The 20815-nt window shown below is 39.2% G+C and overlaps 1 protein-coding gene across 1 annotated transcript; it reads right to left on the bottom strand.

Annotated features, from left to right (window-relative positions):
* Positions 1-425: 425 nt before the first annotated feature.
* On the bottom strand, positions 426-20810 carry LOC143024975 (cytochrome P450 6k1-like). Its single transcript, XM_076184514.1, has 6 exons — positions 20498-20810; positions 13276-13960; positions 8582-8800; positions 5595-5655; positions 3616-3806; positions 426-1662 (listed from the first exon to the last, which is right to left on the bottom strand). Exons 1-6 carry the CDS (start codon positions 20672-20674, stop codon positions 1493-1495), a joined length of 1503 nt encoding a protein of 500 aa, XP_076040629.1. The 5' UTR covers positions 20675-20810; the 3' UTR covers positions 426-1492.
* Between the last annotated feature and the right edge of the window lie 5 nt (positions 20811-20815).

Here is a 20815-nt window from a genome sequence, read left to right as displayed (position 1 = left end):
GTACACACCCGAGTTGCCTTGAAGAATTTTGATGGTTTTATTACATATAGATGGCAGCGTCCAACACTATCGATCCTCGACATTCAGTATTGCATCATTTTATGCTTAGCAAAGCACTTAGTCAGGTGATGTTTAGGTACTGAGGGCCCTTTTGACATTGGAATGTCCTGTTTCTGAGTGTGGGAAAGCGGTCATGAGTCCCGGGACGAGAATAAAGTAAAAAATACAGGAACGCAATAATACCAGGCGGTTTTAAAATAATCGTATCGGAGTTAATCGAGATGAGTTTCATCTGGCTTCTTAGATTGTCCCATGAGCTTAATAAAATAAAATAAAATTTTCTCGGATTCAAGTTGGGCGAAATAACGGCTTTGTCAAACGATCTGACGTTTTGTTTCCGTTCCAGGTGAAGAGAAAATACACACTTGTAATAAATGCTTGCCTTTAATAATAAAAAAAATACCTTTACATGCTTTGTTTAATATATAGACAACTCGCTTGTACACCCCATCTGCCATGGTGACGTTCCCTAAGGAAAAATCAATCAATCAATCACTCAAGAATCGAAGTGTCTTTCTATGGAAGATCTTCTAATTTAATTTATCTAGTCATTCATTTACTTGGCAGAAATATAATTCTTTCTAGTGGGTCTTTTCCGCGATTTTGGGTTCTTTCCTCCTTTTGTACCTCGCGAGACGCTATGTTACCCTCCCATCTTCGTTCTCCAATACCCTAAGTGCAACTCCTGCCCCGCGATGTTTGGGGTTGGCTGTTGTCCGTCCATTCCATGTGAGCATGATGAAATGTGACAGTATGCCAAAGAGGGTTAAGTTAGGTTACTGCCTCGGTTTTGAATTTGTGGAAAGGATCGCGGAAAGGACACTCAGCAAATAATAATAATAATAATAATAATAATAATAATAATAATAATAATAATAATAATAATGATAATGATAATGATAATGATAATGATAATGATAATAATAATAATAATAATAATAATAATAATAATAATGATAATTAATAATGATAATTAATAATGATAATTAATAATGATAATTAATAATGATAATTAATAATAATAATAATAATAATAATAATAATAATAATAATGATAATTATAATAATTATAATAATTATAATAATTATAATAATTATAATAATAATAATAATAATAATAATAATAATAATAATAATAATAATAATAATAATAATAATAATAATAATAATAATAATAATAATAATGATAATAATAATAATGATAATAATAATAATAATAATAATAATAATGATAATAATAATAATAATAATAATGATAATGATAATGATAATAATAATAATAATAATAATAATAATAATAATAATAATAATAATAATAATAATAATAATAATAATAATAATGATAGATTTAAAAAATCCTATCGTTCCTTCGGTCTCTCCCGACGTCAAAAGTCGTCCCTTCCTTCCTTCCCTCGTTCCTTCTTTCCTTCCTTTACGCCTGAATAGGCTCGAAGGCTAGATTGATGCCGCCCTTGGCCTTCATCATATTCACAGAGACGTCGACCTCGAGAGGACCCTCGTGGCCGGGCGCCACATGGAGTTTCATGTTGAGGACCAGGTGCGCCAGTGCCAGCTTGGTTTCCAGAAGAGCAAACCGCATTCCTGACGGGCAGAAGAACAAAAAGAACAAGACAAATACATAGAAAATTAAATAAATAGATGAATGCATTCATATTGTGAGGCTAATAGCTATAGCCCTCTTCAGGAAAGTACAGGTTACAAGAAATGATTGAGACATAAATACAATTGAGATGTAAGTGGAGGAGGAACAAGTATAGTTTGACACAAGTTATTCCGTCACGCAGAACGGAGTCAGAAGGAAGGGGATATGTGGTCAAACGGGTAGAGGTGTGAGGTCAGAGGGGATGCGGGGTCAGGAAAGTTTGGGGAGCGGATCAGGAGGGTGAAGATTTTTAATCAAACGGCTCACAGCTTGACGTGAGATCATATCCAGGGACCATTGACCTTTGGAGATATTTAAGTTCGGACATTCTTCTATTAAGACGGATTCAACAATTTTTCTCCTGAAGCTGCAGGTGCACTTAAACAATATTTTGGCCTTGTCCCAGTCAATACTATGATATTTTTTGCTGTTTTTGTTGCGTTCGAGGTATTTTTGGACAAGTTGAACTAATCATCCACCATCTTTAAATTCAAAACTGATTGGGATCAACAGATCCCCCTTTATATATATATATATTAGAAAGATTGATGGAGATTTATTTTTACAGTTCATAGGAAACATACCCATTAAGGTAGTTATCTCCATTTTTTCAGTGACCATTCCGACAGAGTCAAGAAGTGTGTTGACTCCGGCCTTTTTCTGAGCGCTTTTAGGATTTGTACTCCTAGATTCTTGGACCAAGAAATTGACCTTATCAAAAGGCAACTTTTGTAGAAGTTAGCATACCCGTCCTGGTTACTGGATCAAGCCCTCAGCAAGGCTAGAGCCAGCTACCATGAAACTTCAATTCCCACCACACAACCCTCTTTCTAAGACGTTAAAAACCCTATTGTAACTCCATCAATCCTTCTTTTAATTTAATCCCCAACAACCGCCTCACAGTTGCTTATCATTACCCTAATACTGTACACAAACAAATTGTTAATGTCCATCAAAGGTTAAGGGGTGCTAAGACTCCAGGAGTTTATAGCCTACCACGTAGAGATTGTGATTTACTGTACCTTGGCCAAACCGGCAGGGATCTTAACACAGATTAACAGAGAACAAAAGATCCATTAGATATGCTCAGGAAAATCCCACTGTGTTCCAACATCTCAGCAACAAAAATCATAGTCTTGACTGGGACAAGGCCAAAATATTGTTTAAGTCCATCTGCAGCTTCAGGAGAAAAATGATTGAATCCGCCTGAATAGAAGAATGCCCGAACTTAAATATCTCCAAATGTCAATGGTTCCTGGACATAATCTCACGTCTAGATGTGAGCCATTAGTTAAAAATCTTCACCCTCCTGATCCTGATCCCCAACCACTCCTGACCCCGCACCCCTTCTGACCTCACACCTCTACCGTTTGACCACATATCCCCTACCTTCTGACTCCGTCCTCCGTGGCAGAATATCTTGTGTTAATTTATACGTGTTCCACCTCCACTTACATCTCAATTGTATTTATGTCTCAACCATTTCTTATAACCTGTATTTTCCTGAAGAGGGCTATAGCTATTAGCCAAAATATAAAAGTTATACTTTCTTCTAAGTTTCCTTTTATTCCGATTATGAGTTCTTCGTGAATGCACACACACACACATGGACACACACACACATATATGTATATATATAATATATATATATATATATATGTGTGTGTGTGTGTGTGTGTGTGTGTGTGTGTGTGTGTGTGTGTGTGTGTGTGTGTGTGTGTAATGTGTATATATATATATATATATGTATATATATATATATATATATATATATATATATATATATGTGCGTGTGTGTGTGTAATGTATACATACATATATATATATATATATATATGTGTGTGTGTGTGTATATATACATATACACATATAAAAAATTCTGAGTGACGCACCGATGCAGTTTCTGGGTCCCTGGCCGAAGGATTGGAAGGCGAAGTTTTGTTCAGGGGTTTTGTTCTCAGGGAGGAAGCGTTCCGGCTTGTATTCTTCTGGGTCTTCCCAAATTCTGGGGTCCCGGTTCAGTGCCCAGACATGCACTCCGATCACCGTGTCCTTCTCGATTATCACGTCAGTTCCGGGAATTCTGCAATAGGTAGATTAAAAAAAAGGTATAGAATCAGTAACCATAAAGCTGACTCATTTACAGACATCGTTCTAATCCTCACCATCAAAATCAATTGGGGCAGACGCCAGGGAGCCTTTTGCTTCACTCACACTCCGGCATCAGTCCCCTTCACGGTCTCTCCGAGCAGGCAAGCTCCCATGCAGGCACCCTTCCTTCCTTCCTTCCCACTCCAGACAGCTCTCGACAGGTTCGATCCACTTGCCCCAGCAGCCAGGAATTCTGTGTGGGCGTCCACTCCTTCGTCTCCTCCATCGAGTGATGTCTCGATCTTTTTCTTTTTGGCTACCCCCCATGTAGGGGGGAAAAAGTTTTAGATACTTGGGTGCAAATGTGGCAGGAAAAGGTGGAGTGAAGGTGGAGGTAGAATGTAGATTGAAAGAAGCGAGTAAATGCCTTGGTGGTTTAAAGAGTGTAATGAGGAATAGACATTTGGGAATGGATGCTAAGAGGAGACTATATGAAGGAGTGTCTGTGCCAACAGCACTATATGGGGCAGAAACATGGAACATAAGAGAGGAAGAGAGAAGGAGTTTGAATGTGTTTGAGATGATATATCTGAGAAGTATGATAGGGGTTACTAGGCTAGATAGATTGAGAAATGAGGAGATGAGGAGAACAGGGCTGGAAAGGGAGTTGGAACATAGGGTTGATGAAAGAGTATTAAGATGGTTTGGACACATGGAGAGAATGAGTGAAAAAATATTAGTAAAAGAGGTGTGGAAGGCAGATGTGGAGGGAGTGAACATGAGGGGACGTCCTAGGATGAGGTGGAGGGATGGGGTGAAGGGGGCTTTGGGGAAGAGGGGAATGTCTGTTGAGGAAGGACGGGAGAGGACAGAAGACAGGGGTGAATGGAGAATGGTTGTATATGGATGATGTTGTGATGCATGAGGGGGGGGTGAGGTAGTATGTGTGAGCAAAATTTGACGCAGCCCGAAGGGATTTCTCCCCGTCTTCTCCTGTTAGGCATGGGGGGACGAAGAGGGGGGGTCGCCAATTTGATGAAGCGGCCCTGCTGTGGATGTGCTGTGTCTTGCGACACTGCTTCTGACCCAGGGCAGTGGACAGGGTGTAGGGATGACCCGTCATCCAGGAGGTGCCAAGATAAGAGGGAGGGTGGAGGGGTGTGGAGTGTATTCAGGGATGGAATGGGTGGGAATGATTTTATGCCTTTTCCTTTTTTGGCTACCTCCCTTGTAAGGGGGGAAAAGCCTTGGTATATGTATGTATGTATGTATGTATTATATATATACATATATATAAATATATATATATATATATATATATATATCCTCATACAGTACAACAACTGATCCAGTAGCTGCAGTCTGTTACCTGGGAGGCGTAGGTCTAATCCTTTGCTATAAGGTGACACACAAAAGACGCACACCCACACACGTCACAATGAATCCCAATTAGCGACTCCTCTCATGTCACCACTTTGGAGATTAAGGGTTATCTTACACCCCCTCCCCCTTCACATTCCTTGGGTCAAAAGCATTGCAGCGAGTCAGAGATTTTCCACAGCAAGGTTTCACAACTACGCTTCTACGAGAAGTTAAGTATAGTGTAGTGTGATATGATGAGATACAATGAATTATGACTATAGTGATTTTATGGCACTGTTATAAAAGAACATGCAGGTCTTTGGGCGATCAGAGTGCAATACGAAGAAAGCAGATAATACAAATAAAAATTGCCCATGGATTAGGCCATGCTATATCTATAACTAGAGGGTCAACGTACGTGTATTCTTTGGTGGCGATTCTCTCGGTAATCGGTACTGGCGGAAAGAGCCGCAGCGCCTCTGGAAAAGAAGAAAAGGTTCACCATCAGAATCCATCAATCACTGGCAACTCACACCCCGGCTGACCCATCACACAGGGGCATATTTGATAACTTCGTTCATAGCGTGACCCAACGACAGCCGCAACTGTCTTCGCCTAGCTTCCACTCTCCCATTTAAGTCTTTAAAATTAAGATCTGCAACTGCTGTCAATGTTGTGTGACACCGCCTAGTAGTGATAGTAAGAACATAAGAATAAAGGAGACTGCAAGAGACCATAAGGCCTACACTAGGCAGCTCCGTATCCATCAACACCTGTCATCCCCATCCATAAAGTTGTCTAATCGTTTCTTAAAACAACTGAGAGTTTCAGCGCTTACTACATGGTTAGTAAGTTTATTCCATTCATCGACCACCCTATTAGTAAACCAATTCTTGCCTATTTCCTTCTTAAATCTAAATTTGTCCAGTTTATACCCATTACTGCGAGTCCTGCCCTGTTGTCTTATTGTGATGACCTTGTTTGCATCATCCTTGTTATAGCCTTTGATCCATTTGAACACTTCTATTAGATCACCCCGCACTCTGATTCTTTCCAGAGAGTGTAAATTTAGGTGCCTAAGCCTCTCTTCGTAAGGCAAATTTCTGGGTCCATGTATCATTTTGGTCATTCTTCTCTGTACTGATTCTAGTGAATTTATGTCCATTCTGTAGGACGGAGACCAAAACTATACCGCATAGTCAAGGATGGGTCTAACTATCGCTAGAGTTTAATAATTACCTCTGCACTTCTATTCGTTACCGTCCTAGCAATGAAACCTAATGCCCTGTTAGCTTTATTTCTGGCGCTAATGCACTGCTTCCTGGTTTTAAGGTCCGGACTCACTAGAATTCCCAAGTCCCTCTCGCACTCAGATTTTTCTAAAAACGTGTTATCTAAGCTTTATCTATTTTCGGAATTGTGTAGCCCTACGTTTAACACGCTACACTTAGAGATATTGAAGTTCATTTGCCATTTCACCGACCATGTTAACAATTTGTTAAGATCATCCTGCAGAATCTCTGCGTCGTCTCCTAACCTAATTAGGCGTCCTATTTTAGTGTCGTCCACAAACTTACTAACATCACTATTTATCCCATCGTCTAAGTCGTTTATGTACATAATGAACAAGGGACCCAAAACCGAGCCCTGGGGGACCCCGCTAGTAACATTGCTCCACCTAGATTTTATTCCATTTATGGTGACCCACTGTTTTCTGTTACTAATCCAAACTCTAATCCATTCTAACACTTTTTCTCCTATGCCATGCGCTTTGATTTTATTTAGTAGTCTCTGGTATGGCACCTTGTCGAACGCTTCGCTAAAGTCAAGGTAAATAACATCGTAATTATCATTGTTATCTGACGCCTTATATACTTTAGTGTAAAAGGATAGAAGATTAGTCACACATGACTTACCCTTGGAGAAACCATGCTGTGAATCACGAATTAAATTATGCCCTCCGATGTGTTCTCTGAGTCTATTCACTATTATTGATTCAAGCATTTTTCCTATAACCGATGTCAAACTGATTGGCCTGTAGTTGCATATAGACGATCTATCTCCCTTCTTAAAAACAGGAACAACGTTTGCCTGCCTCCAAGCAGTTGGCACAAAACCTGTGTCTACCGATTTATTGAACATTTCAGTTAACTGGTCGCAGATTTCAAATTTACACTCCTTAAGCATTCTTGGAAAAATTTCGTCTGGACCCGGAGATTTTGTAGCTTTAAGTCTTTCAATCTGCTTGACTACTTCTTTACTAATGCTGATATTAGATAGACTACTTTCTTCATCCCCTCTGTAAATCGGATCGCAGTCAGGTACTTTATCTAACCTCTCATTAGTAAACACCGATAGAAAATAATTGTTCAACTCCTCATTTTTTCCTCCGATTCTATCATGACATTTTCATCGTTTTTAATTGGTCCTATTCTTTCTTTATTTCTTGTTCTATAGAGGTGAAAGAAACCCTTTGGGTTGGATTTTGCTTGACTGGCAGCCTTGATTTCATAATTACGTTTCGCTGTACGTGTATTCCTTTTAACCAGCTTTGCCATTTCGTTATATTTTGATCTAAGGTGTGATTCCCCGTTTTTTTATTTTTACGTAAAGTCCTCTTTTCATTCCGATCTCATGTTTCAATCTGTCCGTCATCCATTTGGGAGTATTACTATTTTTCCGTATTGACTTTAGGGGGGTAAATGTGTTTTGTACATTAATAATTAAATCAGTTAGATTGCTATTTATTTATTTCAAATCGCTGACCTGACTGTTGGGCCCTCGCCCCCAAATGGCTTGACCCAAAGTATGCATATTACCCTCTATGACCCGACTCTTAGTCCTGACCTGACCCCCAGCCCCGCACCGAGACCCAACAATGTTCAAAACGTCCGCATGACATTTCGTATTCAATTTCAAATAGTAGTAGTATCGACCAGATGGTGTTTGAAGACCGAATTAACGAAAACTTGTGTTATAGTAAACAGAATGGAAGGAAACTATGCTGGATATAATCTAGTAGCAGTAGTTACAAGGGGAGGAGGGGGATAGTCTCTGGTTCTGATCTCTCCTTATGAAAAGTAGTGAGAAAACAGTAAAAATTAAGGGAAAAAATAATCGTTGACTTTCCATTCGTGTTTCCTGTACCACGGCAAATACTTGCCCTACACACGGCCATAAAAGAAAAGGAAGAGGAAGAGAAGAAAAGGTACTCATCCCGTGAAAGCGAGTAGTCTTAGATGATCCCATAGTCCCACAAGAAGGCAAACCACGTTTATTCTTATTTTGTGTTTTTTTTTTTCGATGTATATTGTTTTCTCGGTTCCCTGAATTCCTCGTTCTCACAAAATTATCATATCAGTGTACCCTGCAGTGTGGGAACCATTGGTATACAGTCAGACTTACCGTGTATACAAGCCTCGAGGTATTTGGCTTCTCCTATGGCCTTGTAGTTGAGTTCTCCATAGGTCTCCATCAGACCTCGGAGCTCCTCGCGAATTAGCTCTTGCACTTCATGATGTCTGGCCAAAAGACCCGCAGCAAAGCTGAGCGCCGTGGAGGTGGTTTGGAATCCCGCGAAAAGGAACAGGACAACTTGGGAGATGATAGTGTCATCGGTAACGGCTGTGAAGTGAAATATATATTCTTTTTATAGTATAACAACGAAGGAGTTATTGTTGTTGTTGTTGTTTTCAAATATTCAATAAACACCGTCCTAGAGGTGACCAACAACAATTCTCATTAAGTGGAACGATAACTAGAACAAGCACGAAAAGATAAAAATATGTGTGAAGCGAGATTGGGCATGACAGGAGCAAACGGTGTGTTTGATTCATATTTTAGTGAACATGCCGGTAAGGACAGATTTCCCCCAAATCACGGTTATAATGAAGTAAAGGAAAGGACTACGTGAATTCATGAAAAAATTTATGTGTTGGGTGAGTGAGTCATGATCCAGTGTAACATGTGAATGCATGTCCAAAGTGATCTGTGATCGCAAATGTAATCACATGCGCACATACACACCACATGTATGTATATATCCATATATGTCTACATCAAAGACTATATGGTTAGAAATGCCATGCTGTACGGCTGAGTACAACTGGGAAAACAAGTTCTTCGACACTTTGCTAGAATGCGTAAGTATCAACGGGGTTTTTAATTCGTGTTTATTGTTGAATAAGCGTCCATCAAAAATAGTCGCGTTAACTGAAGAAAACAAGACTTCATTATTGACTACACTAATTTTCTACGTCTTTGCTGCCAGGTGCCAAGAATGCACCACATCAGAATGTGTCGAGGACCTTGTTTCCTCCACTGTATACATACATACATATACCAAAGGCTTTTTCCCCTATATGGGGGGTAGCCAAAAAGAAAAAGGGCATAGAAATCACTCCCACCTATTCCATTTCCTATATATTCCACTCCCCTCCACCCTCCCTCTTATCTTGGCACCTCCTGGATGACAGGTCATCCCTGCATCCTGTCCACTACCCTGGGTCAGAAGCAGTGTCGCAAGAGACAGTACACCCACAGCAAGGCCGCTTCATAAATTCGGCGATCCCTCCTCTCCGTCCCCTCATGCAGAAAAGGGGAAGACGGGGAGAAATCCCTTCGGGCTGCATAATTTTTTTTTTTTTCATACATACTTCCTCACCCCCCATCCCCCACCCACTCCCCCTCATGCATCACAACATCATCTATACACAACCCTTCTCCATTCACCCCTATCTTCTGTCCTCTCCCGTCCTTCCTCAACAGACATTCCTCTCTTTTGTGATGCCCCTTTCACCCCATCCATCCACCTCATCCTAGGACGCCCCCTCATATTCACTCCCCCACCTCTACCTTCCACACTTCTTTTACTAATCTTTCTTCGCTCATTCTTTCCGTGTGTCCAAACCATCCTAATACTCTTTCCTCAACCCTATCTCCCAGTTCCCTTTCCACCCCTGTTCTCCTCCTCACCTCCTCATTTCTCACTCTATCTAGCCTAGTAACCCCAATCATACTTCTCAGACATTTCATCTCAAATACATTCAAACTCCTTCTCCCTTCCTCTCTCATGTTCCATGTTTCTGCCCCGTACAATGCTGTTGGCACAGTCACTCCTTCATATAACCTCCTCTTAGCATCCATTCCCAGATGTCTATTTTTCATTACACTTTTCAATCCACCAAGGCATTTACTCGCTTCTCTCAATCTACATTCTACCTCCACCCCAACTCCTCCCTTTCCTGCCACATTCGCACCCAAGTATCTAAAACTATCCACTTCCTCCAGTCTTTCACCCTTAATGCTCACCTCCAGCCTGCTGTCACTCTCTCCCCTTGTACATCTCATCACCTTACATTTACCCACATTTATCTTCAGCTTCCTTCTTTCACACACCTTCTCAAACTCTGTCACTAACTTCCTCAATCCCTCCTCTGATCCTGCTACAAGCGCAGTGTCGTCAGCAAACAACAGCTGGCTCACATCCCACTTTTCTCCATTTTCTTTAATCATCTCCAACCCCTGACCCACTACCCTTGCATTCACCTCTCGCACCACTCCATCCATGTAAAGATTGAACAGCCAGGGCGACATAACACATCCCTGACGAAGTCCCACCTTTACCTCAAACCATTCACTCTCTCCATTTCTAATCCTGACACAAGCTCTATTACTCTCGTAAAAACTCTTGACTGCTCTTAACAGCTTTCCTCCCATCCTATATATCTGCAGTACCTCCCACAGTGCCTTCCTGTCTACCCTATCATAAGCCTTTTCCAGATCCATAAAAGCCCAAAAAACATCTTTACCTTAACCTATAGCTTTCTCACATATTAATCTTGCCACAAAGATGTGATCTACACATCCCCTACCTGTCCTAAACCCACACTGTTCCTCACCAATTACTCCCTCAGTTCCTCTCCTAATCCTCTCAATCAAGATCCTCCCATAAGCCTTCCCAACTACACTCAACAAGCTGATCCCTCTGTAACTACTACACTCACACTTGTCCCCCTTTCCCTTGTAAAGCGGAACTATACAGGCACTCCTCCAGTCCTCCGGCACTCTACCTTCTCTCAAACAAATATTAAACAACCTCACCAGCCAGTCCACCATCACTGTACCTCCTTTCTTCAGACATTCTGCATGGCATCCATCCATACCAGGTGCCTTACCTGCTCTCATCATCTTAACAGCTGCTTTCACTTCATCCTTCTCTATTTCTCCTCCATTTTTCTCACTCATCACTCTCATTTTCTTAGCGCTTCCCACTGCAACTACCTTTCCCTCCCTATCCTCCTTCACATTTAGCAACTCCCTAAAATACTCTGCCCACCTTCCTCTCACTGCCTTCTCTTCCATGATCATCTCTCCATCTGCACCTTTTACCTTTTCTTCTCTACTTGATTCGCCTCCTTTTTCTCTTATAATTTCCTTTCAAAACATCTTTTTATTGCTTTCAAAAATTTCTCTCATACTCTCACCCCATTTCACATCTCCTCTCCTCTTTGCTTCCTTTATCTTATGCTTAGCTTCCCTTCTCTTTACTTTGTACCTCTCATACGATTCCCTCGTCCTAATTTGCAGCCAATCTATGAATGCCTGCTTCTTCTCTTCTACACATTTCTTTGCTTCCTCATCCCACCACTCACTACCCTTCCTTCTTTTTCCTCCCGCCCTCCTTGTTCCACACACCATCTTTGCACACCTTATGACTCCCTCCTTAAACCATCCCCATTCCTCCTCCACTCCTAGTTCTACTCTATCCTTTACTCCTTCCCACTCCTCTTTCAGTTTCTTCTTAAACTCACTCTCCTTTTTTTCCTCATTTAAGCAGTTCACTCTAAGTACCTCCCTACCTTCTGCCCTTTTCCTCTTTCTCCACCTATTCTCCACTCTCATTTTACCTTCCACCAGAAAATGATCTGATATTCCCCCACTCTCTCCCCTTAGCACATGTACATCCTTAACTCTTCCTACCGTACTCCTGGTCACCACTATATAGTCTTTTAACGCTCTATCTGCCACCCTTCCATCCACCACCCTCTCCCATGTGTAGTTATGCTTAACTTTCTTCCGAAACACTGTATTTGCTATCATCAACTCTCAAGACACATCTCCACCATCATTTCTCCACTACGATTTTTACCAGGAACTCCATTCTTCCCAATCACTCCGTCTATTGGTTCATTTCCTACCCTAGCATTAAGGTCTCCCAATACAACCACATTGACATTTCTCCCTAATCCCTCAATGCACTCATTTATATCGACCCAAAAAGTTCTCCCTTTCCTCTACGCTCTTCTCACTACCAGGTCAATGCGCACGTACAAAAATCCAAATCTCCCTTCCCAGCTTCACCTTCATCCACATCAGACTTGATGAAACCTCCTTCCACTCCACTATCCGCTTACTTATCTCTTCACTTACTAGTTTAGCCACCCCTTCTTTTCCTCGTCCCCTCTTCACTCCTGAGTACCTCCCAGCTACACTCCCAAACTCACAGTTACCCTTTCCTTTCATTTTAGTTTCATTCAAAGCCAGCACATCCATCTTTCTTCTCATAAACATACTGCCTATCTCTTCCCTTTTATTCTCATCTGTGCCACATCCACGCACATTAAAAGATCCAAACCTTAGGGTACTGGTTGGAAAACTCCCAGACCCTCTTATGCCTTTTCTTTTCGTTTTAGGAATGTCCCCTTTCGGGGCTACAGGTAGTAGGACTCCTAATCCCATCCCCGTCCATTTTTTGTCGTCTTTTACGACTCAAGTGGAAAAACTTGGTGGTAGCATTCTCTTCCCCCACCACAGGGTCGGCGAAAACAGAAAATGAATACTCAGAGAAATGGTACAGGACATCATACAAGGGGTTGGGGGACAGCATAACGGAGGGACAGTCGTAGTATAAAAATGTCATCATTTCTCTATGAACAGAGTTTTCCTCTATCATAGACAAAATGATGTGTGGCTCTGGTCCGTAGGGGCGCCTCATATAGACTCTAAAGTATCAACTGCATGCTACTTTGCTACGATAACATGCAGCTAATACCCCAGACGGGATATACAAGAAGATAAATCACTTTAGATCCACTCACGATATTTACTCTTCGTCGTGTCCAGGTCGTGTGCTTGTTTGGCCTCCATCATCAAGTCTATGAAGTCACCCCGCCTTTCGCTATTCTTCCTCATGTTTAGGGTCGCCTTTGCTGTCTTGGTGAAGATGTCAATCGCCGGATCCAAGAGCCTCAAACCCAGGAAAGAAAAGAGTCGAGAACTGGTAAGAACCACAAGGAATTTTAACAACGTCGCCAATCCTGGGGGGGCTGAAATTTTATCGGCTGCTATGGCAAACTCGTCCTTTTCGTTGTCAATGCAGTTTGTGTTGACCCCGAAGGCGGAGGTGGCGATGCTGTCCAAGGTGAAACGGTTAAAGAGATTGTGCATGTCCACTTTGTCCCTCGTGGTTCCTTCCTTTAAACACCACTCGACTAGTTTCTTGCACTTTGCCTCGATCAAGGGGAAGGTCCCTTTCAGCTTCCCCGAAGTGAAGGTAGGGGTTATGGTTGATCTCAGCCCCTTCCATTTTTCCCCTGATACAATAGATACCATTTCATTAAAGACCTTCTCTTCCGAGTGACCTAAGTCAAACTGTCTTCGGTCCACAAAGTGGTCGAAGTCCTTCACCAGGATGTTCTTCAAAAGGGCGAGGTCGTGGACAACTAAGGTAGGCCTGAGACCTTCGTACCATCCCATGTACGGGGCCTTCGACTTCATCAGATACTGTGTGGAAGAAGGAAATGCTGATTAATCTACTTGACAGAGAAAAATAATGTAAACTCCTTCAATACCGTCACTTACATTAAGAACTTCGTTCTAGTTCATGGCAAACACTTTCATGCAGTTGAATGGGGAGAAAAGGGAGTTTTGACTGAATCTATGTATGTATGCATGTATGTATGTATGTATGTATGTATGTATGTATGTATGTATGTATGTATGTATGTATGTATGTATGTGCGTATGTTTCAGTATATGTATATATGTGTGTGTCTATATCATCGGAGATCAGGTAGTAAGAGCTCTAAAATTAGCCGACATGAAAGTTCGTAATTTGGAGGATGGAAGAAATGAAATCAGTACAAAGTGATAATATTCGCAGGTGGGGCCAAGAAGAAGCTGTATTTCCTTGTCGACAACTAAGATTCCAATACATAGGGAAAATATTGCACTAAAGAGGCGTAATCTTAGAAGTGGGTATCAGAAAACGAGGAAAACAAAAGTTAAAAATTATCGACATTCTTCTTTGAGTAGACATAAGTCCCCAGCCATACAAATATACTGTGTGACTGCAGATGTGTCCATAAATCCCATACAGGACTTATCCCATAAGCTTTCGAATACTAGAAAATACAAATACAAATTGGATATGAAAATAATTACTTTAACTGCACATTGAACAAGGTATGGAGAGAATTACTGAGGCAACATGTGTCGGGTTAAGATTAATAAGGGTTGAGACATTGATCAGCTTGGGCCCCCCATGCTCTAATGGTATATATGAATAATATATATACCAACTAATCTTCTACCCCTTAGACGTGCGGTGGCTGAGTTAAAACATACACCAACCCAAAATCCACTCGTCGCCCCTCCCATTTCATCACCTCGTGGAAGGATCGTCCCTGATCCCGCCACGCCGCTCGAGTCAAATTCAGTGTTCTTCCACAGCATGGTCCTACAGTTGGAGTTGACCTCAGACTATCAGACTCTAAGGAACCCCCAACTTCTAAGAATAAAAATATTCAGATAATATTTAACAATAAACAGAAGGCTAGAAATGTGTTTAGGTTACCAATATTCATAAAAAAATTAATAAGTACAAAAGACTAATCTTATTGTTACAATTATTTACTCAAAAACCAAAACGTCTAACTATTGATAACTTAAACCCCCTCCTACCTTTCTAATTAATGGTATATGTATATATATATATATATATATATATATATATATATGTATATATATATATATATATATATATATATATATATATATATATATACTGTATATATATATATATATTACAAAGGATTACAAAGGCGGAGCATACCCACAGGAGGCCTTTTGGTTCATATCTAGGTCGGATGCGAAAACAATCATAATAATAATAGATAAATAAATGAATAAATAAAAACTATAATAATGTAAATAGTAAATAAAATACATAAATGAATGTATAGTTACAGTTAAATAATAAACAAACAGGTAAATAGTAAATAAGAGTAAATTGACATATAACTAATGATAAATGAGAATCAAGCAAATAATGATAAACAAACAGACAAATGATAACAAAACAAATAAACAAATAATATAAAATAAATGATAGTCATTACAGCATCTTGCGTAGGTGTTTATCTAAATGACTCAAAGCTTCGAACTGAACTACATTGCACTGCTTCTGCAGGAAGTTTATTCCATTCATTAACTACACGGTTGGCGAAGTTGTTTCTACCCACTTCCAAATTAAATCTATTTCCAGATAGTTTGAGACCATTGTTTCTTGTCGGATTATCATTCAGTGTGAAAATTTTGTCACTTTTGATGTTGTCAATTCCCTTTAAAATCTTAAAGACCTGTATCAAGTCACCTCTGAGTCTACGCTTTTTTAAGGAAAACAGATTCATATGTTTTAGTCGATTTTCGTATGATTTATTTTTTATATTTGGATTTCGTTTTGTGGCTTGCCGTTGTACTTTTTCCAATCTGTCAATGTCTTTAATGAGATTCGGTGACCATACGGAAACAGCATATTCCAAATGTGGACGAACTAACAATTTATATAGCTTGTTAATGAGTGATGGACTTTTGAGGTCAAAAGATCGCGCAATCAGTTCTTGAATCTTATTTGCTTTCTCAGAGGTTGAAATACACCGCTTAGATGATTTGAGATCGTTACTGATAATTACGCCGAGATCCTTTTCACTATCCACTTTTGTTAACGAATTTCCAAATAACTTGTAATCGTACTTACTGTTATTTTTACCTATGTGCATTACCTTGCATTAACGTGTGTTAAATTTCATTGGCCATTTTCAGACCATTACTGCAATTTACCTAAATCTTCTTGAATATCTAATTGGTTTAAGTGATCATTTGCCATTCCGCATAGTGTTGTATCCTCAGCAAATTTGGAAACAGTAGATTTTAGTCCATGGTCTATATCATTTATATATACTATGAATAGATGTGGTCCAAGAACGGAGCCCTGAGGAACTCCACTCGTAATATTTTTCCATCCAGAAGTTTTTCCATTTAAAACAAATCTGTTTTCGATCATTCAACCAATTACTTGTCCGAGTTTAGGCTACCACTTATTCCATGTGAAGCTAGTTTAGTAAGTAGTCTTTCGTGGGGGACGGTATCAAAAAATTTTGCAAAGTCTACATATGTTAAGTCTATATTGTTTCTTTTGTCATAATTCGAGATAACTGTGTTGTAGAATTCGAGTAAGTCACGCAAGAACGTTTCCGTCTGAAACCATGCTGGCTATCATTTATCAAACAGTTACTTTCTAAATGATGTTCGATAGCATCTCTGATGATAGTTTCCATCATTTTTCCTACGATTGAAGTCAAACTTATAGGCCTGTAGTTATTTGGATTCTTCCTGTCACCTTTTTTGAATATGGAAGTAACGTTAGCTAGCTTCCATTCTCTTGGGACATCTCCGGATATGATGGATTTCTTGAAAATAATTTCTAATGGAACATCAATCTCATTTTTCATTTCCTTTGAGATTATTGGATGCCAACCGTCAGGCCTTGGTGTTTTATTAACTTTGAGTTTTTCTATACACCTTTTAATTTTTTTATTTTGTTATATTTACCGTAGTAAGTTCACTCCAGACTTTTTAAAGGTTTCAGTTTGGAGTTAATTTTGAGGTGTTTCGTTTACGAATACTGAGATAAAGTAATTGTTTAAAATATCACACATTCCTTCACTTGAATATTCAAGTTGACCATCAGCAGATAATAGTGAACCAATGTGATTCCTAATAACTTTTTTACTCTCTAATGTGACTATAGAATTCTTTGGGATTCTCTTTGGATTTATCAGCGATATTCAATTCGTATTGTTGTTTTCGTTTTTTTTTTCGTTTTTAAATCTCTCTGTATTAATACAAAACTTTGATAGTCATTAGATGCACCCGAGCACTTATATTTCTTATAAGCCTGTCTCTTTTTAGCAATACTTTTTTTTAGTTTCTTTGTCAAGCCATTTTGGGCAAGCCTGATTTGGTGGACGTCTGTCCCTAAAAGGGATGTAAGTATGAATAATTTTAGTAAGCGTATTTTTAAATATTTCCCACATCTGATCTACAGGTCTTTCTCTTAATTTTACCTCCCATTCTGTAAGCTGAAGCTCCTGACGTAGCCCTATGAACTGAGCTTTACTGAAGTCGGGTATTTTAGAAACACAAGTATCTATTCTAAAAAAAAAATTAGTAGTTTGAATCTAAGTGTAATCACTATTTGCAACAGTTTCACCGACTTCTACATTGGCTATCATGCTTTCGGGGCTAGTGATCAAAAGATTGAGTAAGTTTTCATGTCTTGTGGGCTCTTTTACATGCTGAACTAAGTAATTGTCACCGCGAAAATCAATCAAGCGACTACCTATATGGCCATGTTCAAGGGTCATCCAAGTGTCAGTAAAATTGAAATCACCCATTATCAATAAGTCCCGATTGCAGAAACTAGACAGTTCTTGAAACAACAGTTTGTCGTCTGCTAATGATAATGTCTTTGGCCTATATATTACACCTACATTCATTTTTGTCCATTTGTTTGGGTTAATTCTACCCACAAACTATCATATGCATCCTGTTTCACTTTCTCTAAAACACAGGCATATACATTGTTTTTAACGTACAACAGAACACCCACACTTTTCTTGTGGTTTCTATCCTGATAAAAGTGTTTAAATCCTGCAATATTAAATTCAGCTTCAAACTCTTTACCATTTAACCATGTCTCGGTTATTCCTATCATATCGAGATTTTCGCTTTTGATATACGCCTGTATTTCTTGGAACTTGTTCCTAATACTACGAGCATTAAAGTACATGGTTTTAAGAAACTCGTGATTATTTCTTTTTAACACGTTTTGTGTTTCAATATCATACCTTACATTATAAGTTTGTTCTTTATTGACACCTTGACAATCTTAGAATATGGGGGCCCTTGGATTCTAGGGTCAGTGCTTCAAGTGCCTTGTGGTTAATGCGGCCATGGGGTTATCAGGCGACCCAAGATGGTGAGTCAAGTCATCATGGGTGTCACATCATCCTAGTTTCTATTTTTTCCCTGTTATTCTCTTTCTTGCAACCATAGAAAACCCACCCAATTGGCTACCCTATAAAGAAAAATATTTTCGGAGTACCTGGTAGTAGAATTCCACATGTTTGTTTTCAACTGGCCATTAAACGTTTGTTTATTGTTTTGTTCTTAATTAACAACTAATATTAACCTAAAAATGCTAAATGCTTCTAGCTCAAATATGAAACAATGAATAGACAATCAGTGACGATCGCCAGGCCACAAAACGCCAGTCCAACATCCATATAGTAACATGACGGGACACTTCGTAACAAAAACGCTTCCCTGCTGTGCATCAAGTGTTGTGATATGACGGCTATCTATTCAGCTCAATTGGTCACTTGCTACGGTCATCTATCGAAAAACCGATTTGGTTTTCCCATCGTATCACCCTGTGGATGAAAGGTCATTCCTATCCCCCATGCACTGCTCGGACCAGAGACAATGCAACAAGACACAGCACCTCTACAATAGGTCCCAACAACTGAAGATGGTTTGCTCCTACCATTTCATTACATGGCGATCCTCTCCCTTCATTCAACACACTGCCCTTGCGCATCTCATTACCTTACTTATGCCCAACATTTCTTTCAGCTTCTTCCTCTAATCCTCCTAGATTCCGCCACCAATTGCTTCAGACTCAGTTACCAATGCAGTTTCATCCGCGAACAACGGGCTCACCTCCCACTTCCAGTCGCCAATTCCAAACCTCTGATCAACACTCTTGCATTTCCCTCCCGTACCACCCCATCCATATACACACTGAACAACCATGGTAATAAAAACATGTTAATGATAACATCATAATAGTAATAATGACATGAACGATTATAACAATACTATCTATATACCAAGGACCTCTACTTATAAAGGGGTTACCAGCGCCAACAGTTGAGCGTTCATTTGAGTAAAAACTACTTCGGAAATTAGAGAAGACGGAAAAAAAGCATATTCAGGGAAGTGGTAAAGTAGAGGTCTAAGGGAACGGCATAACGGAGGGATAGTCGTAGTACAAAAGTAACATCATTCCTCTAGGATTAGATATTTTACTCAAACATAGACAAATTATGTGTGGCTCTAGTCCGCAGGGGCGCCCCAAAACAGTTCCTGAAAGAATGGCTGCATGATACTATGCAATTAACTGCACAATAACGCGCCGTCGATATTCTAGTACGGGGCTATAATAACATCCTAATACTAACAATAACAACTATAATAACAATACGACTACTACTGGTAATAATAGTAATAATATTAATAATAATAATAATAATAATAATAATAATAATAATAATAATAATAATAATAATAATAATAATAATAATAATAATAATAATAGTAATAATAATAATAATAATAAAATGAAAATAATGATAGTAATAATAATATTAATGATGATAATAATAATGATAGTAATAATAATAATAATAATAGTAATAATAATAATAATAGAAATAATAATAATAATAATAATAATAATAATAATAATAATAATAATAATAATAATAATAATAATAATAATAATAATAATAATAATAATAATAATAATAATAATAATAATAATAATAATAGTAATAATAATAAGGATTATGATGATAATGATAGCAACACTAATTATGAGAAGATAATGAAGGGGAGAGATGGCAAGTGGTATCTTTCTTTGTTTAGCCAATAAAATTCTGATCGCCCTGTTTCGACTTGTCTTTCTCCAACTGTCGACAAATCCGTTAGTATACAAAAGGCTGATGGAGCTGTGTTCGGTTTTTAAAGGGGCCTCCTACGTCCTGTGATTCTCTCCCCTTGTCTGTCCCAATATTTGTCTCTGCAAATCTATTCAGTAATGAATATAATTCTGAAAACCATGGTGGTAAAATACTGCTAACTGCAATGATAACATAAAGGAAAATGACAAAAACAATAAACGGTGTCGTCACTTACCTCGAACACAGTTTCAAACACATTAATCGTTTTGGAGAACATATGATGCCAATGTCCCAGTATAGGAAGCATAGGCGGCACGTAGACTCCCTTGGACTGCCAGTACTGCTGTCGGTGATGGCAATACCCAAGAAACAGTACCACCAGAGTCACTATCAAGGTCAGTACCACCAACATCGTGTACTGTGGAACAAAGTGTAGGCCAAAACACGGAAAAAAAAGAAAATACAAGACCAACGACTGCCTTTCACTCCCGCTTGCGATCACTGCCTTTGGGAACTGACTGCACTACGTCATATCCTAATGACGTCTCACTGT

The sequence above is a fragment of the Oratosquilla oratoria genome, chromosome 4, assembly GCF_046742065.1.
Source record: "Oratosquilla oratoria isolate Oo_2021 chromosome 4, ASM4674206v1, whole genome shotgun sequence".
Taxonomy (NCBI): Eukaryota; Metazoa; Arthropoda; class Malacostraca; order Stomatopoda; family Squillidae; genus Oratosquilla; species Oratosquilla oratoria.
Note: the sequence above shows the minus strand (reverse complement) of the source record. Positions and strands in the feature narration are given on the sequence as shown.

Excerpts from the sequence above, each read along its gene's own strand:
- LOC143024975 (XM_076184514.1), bottom strand. The coding sequence starts at position 20,674 with ATGTTGGTGGTACTGACCTTGATAGTGACTCTGGTGGTACTGTTTCTT. Across the intron at positions 8,801-13,275 it reads CACGACGAAGAGTAAATATC|CCGTTACCGATGACACTATC; the intron begins GTGAGTGGATCT and ends TTCACTTCACAG. Across the intron at positions 5,656-8,581 it reads CCTCGAGGCTTGTATACACG|AGGCGCTGCGGCTCTTTCCG; the intron begins GTAAGTCTGACT and ends CTTCTTTTCCAG.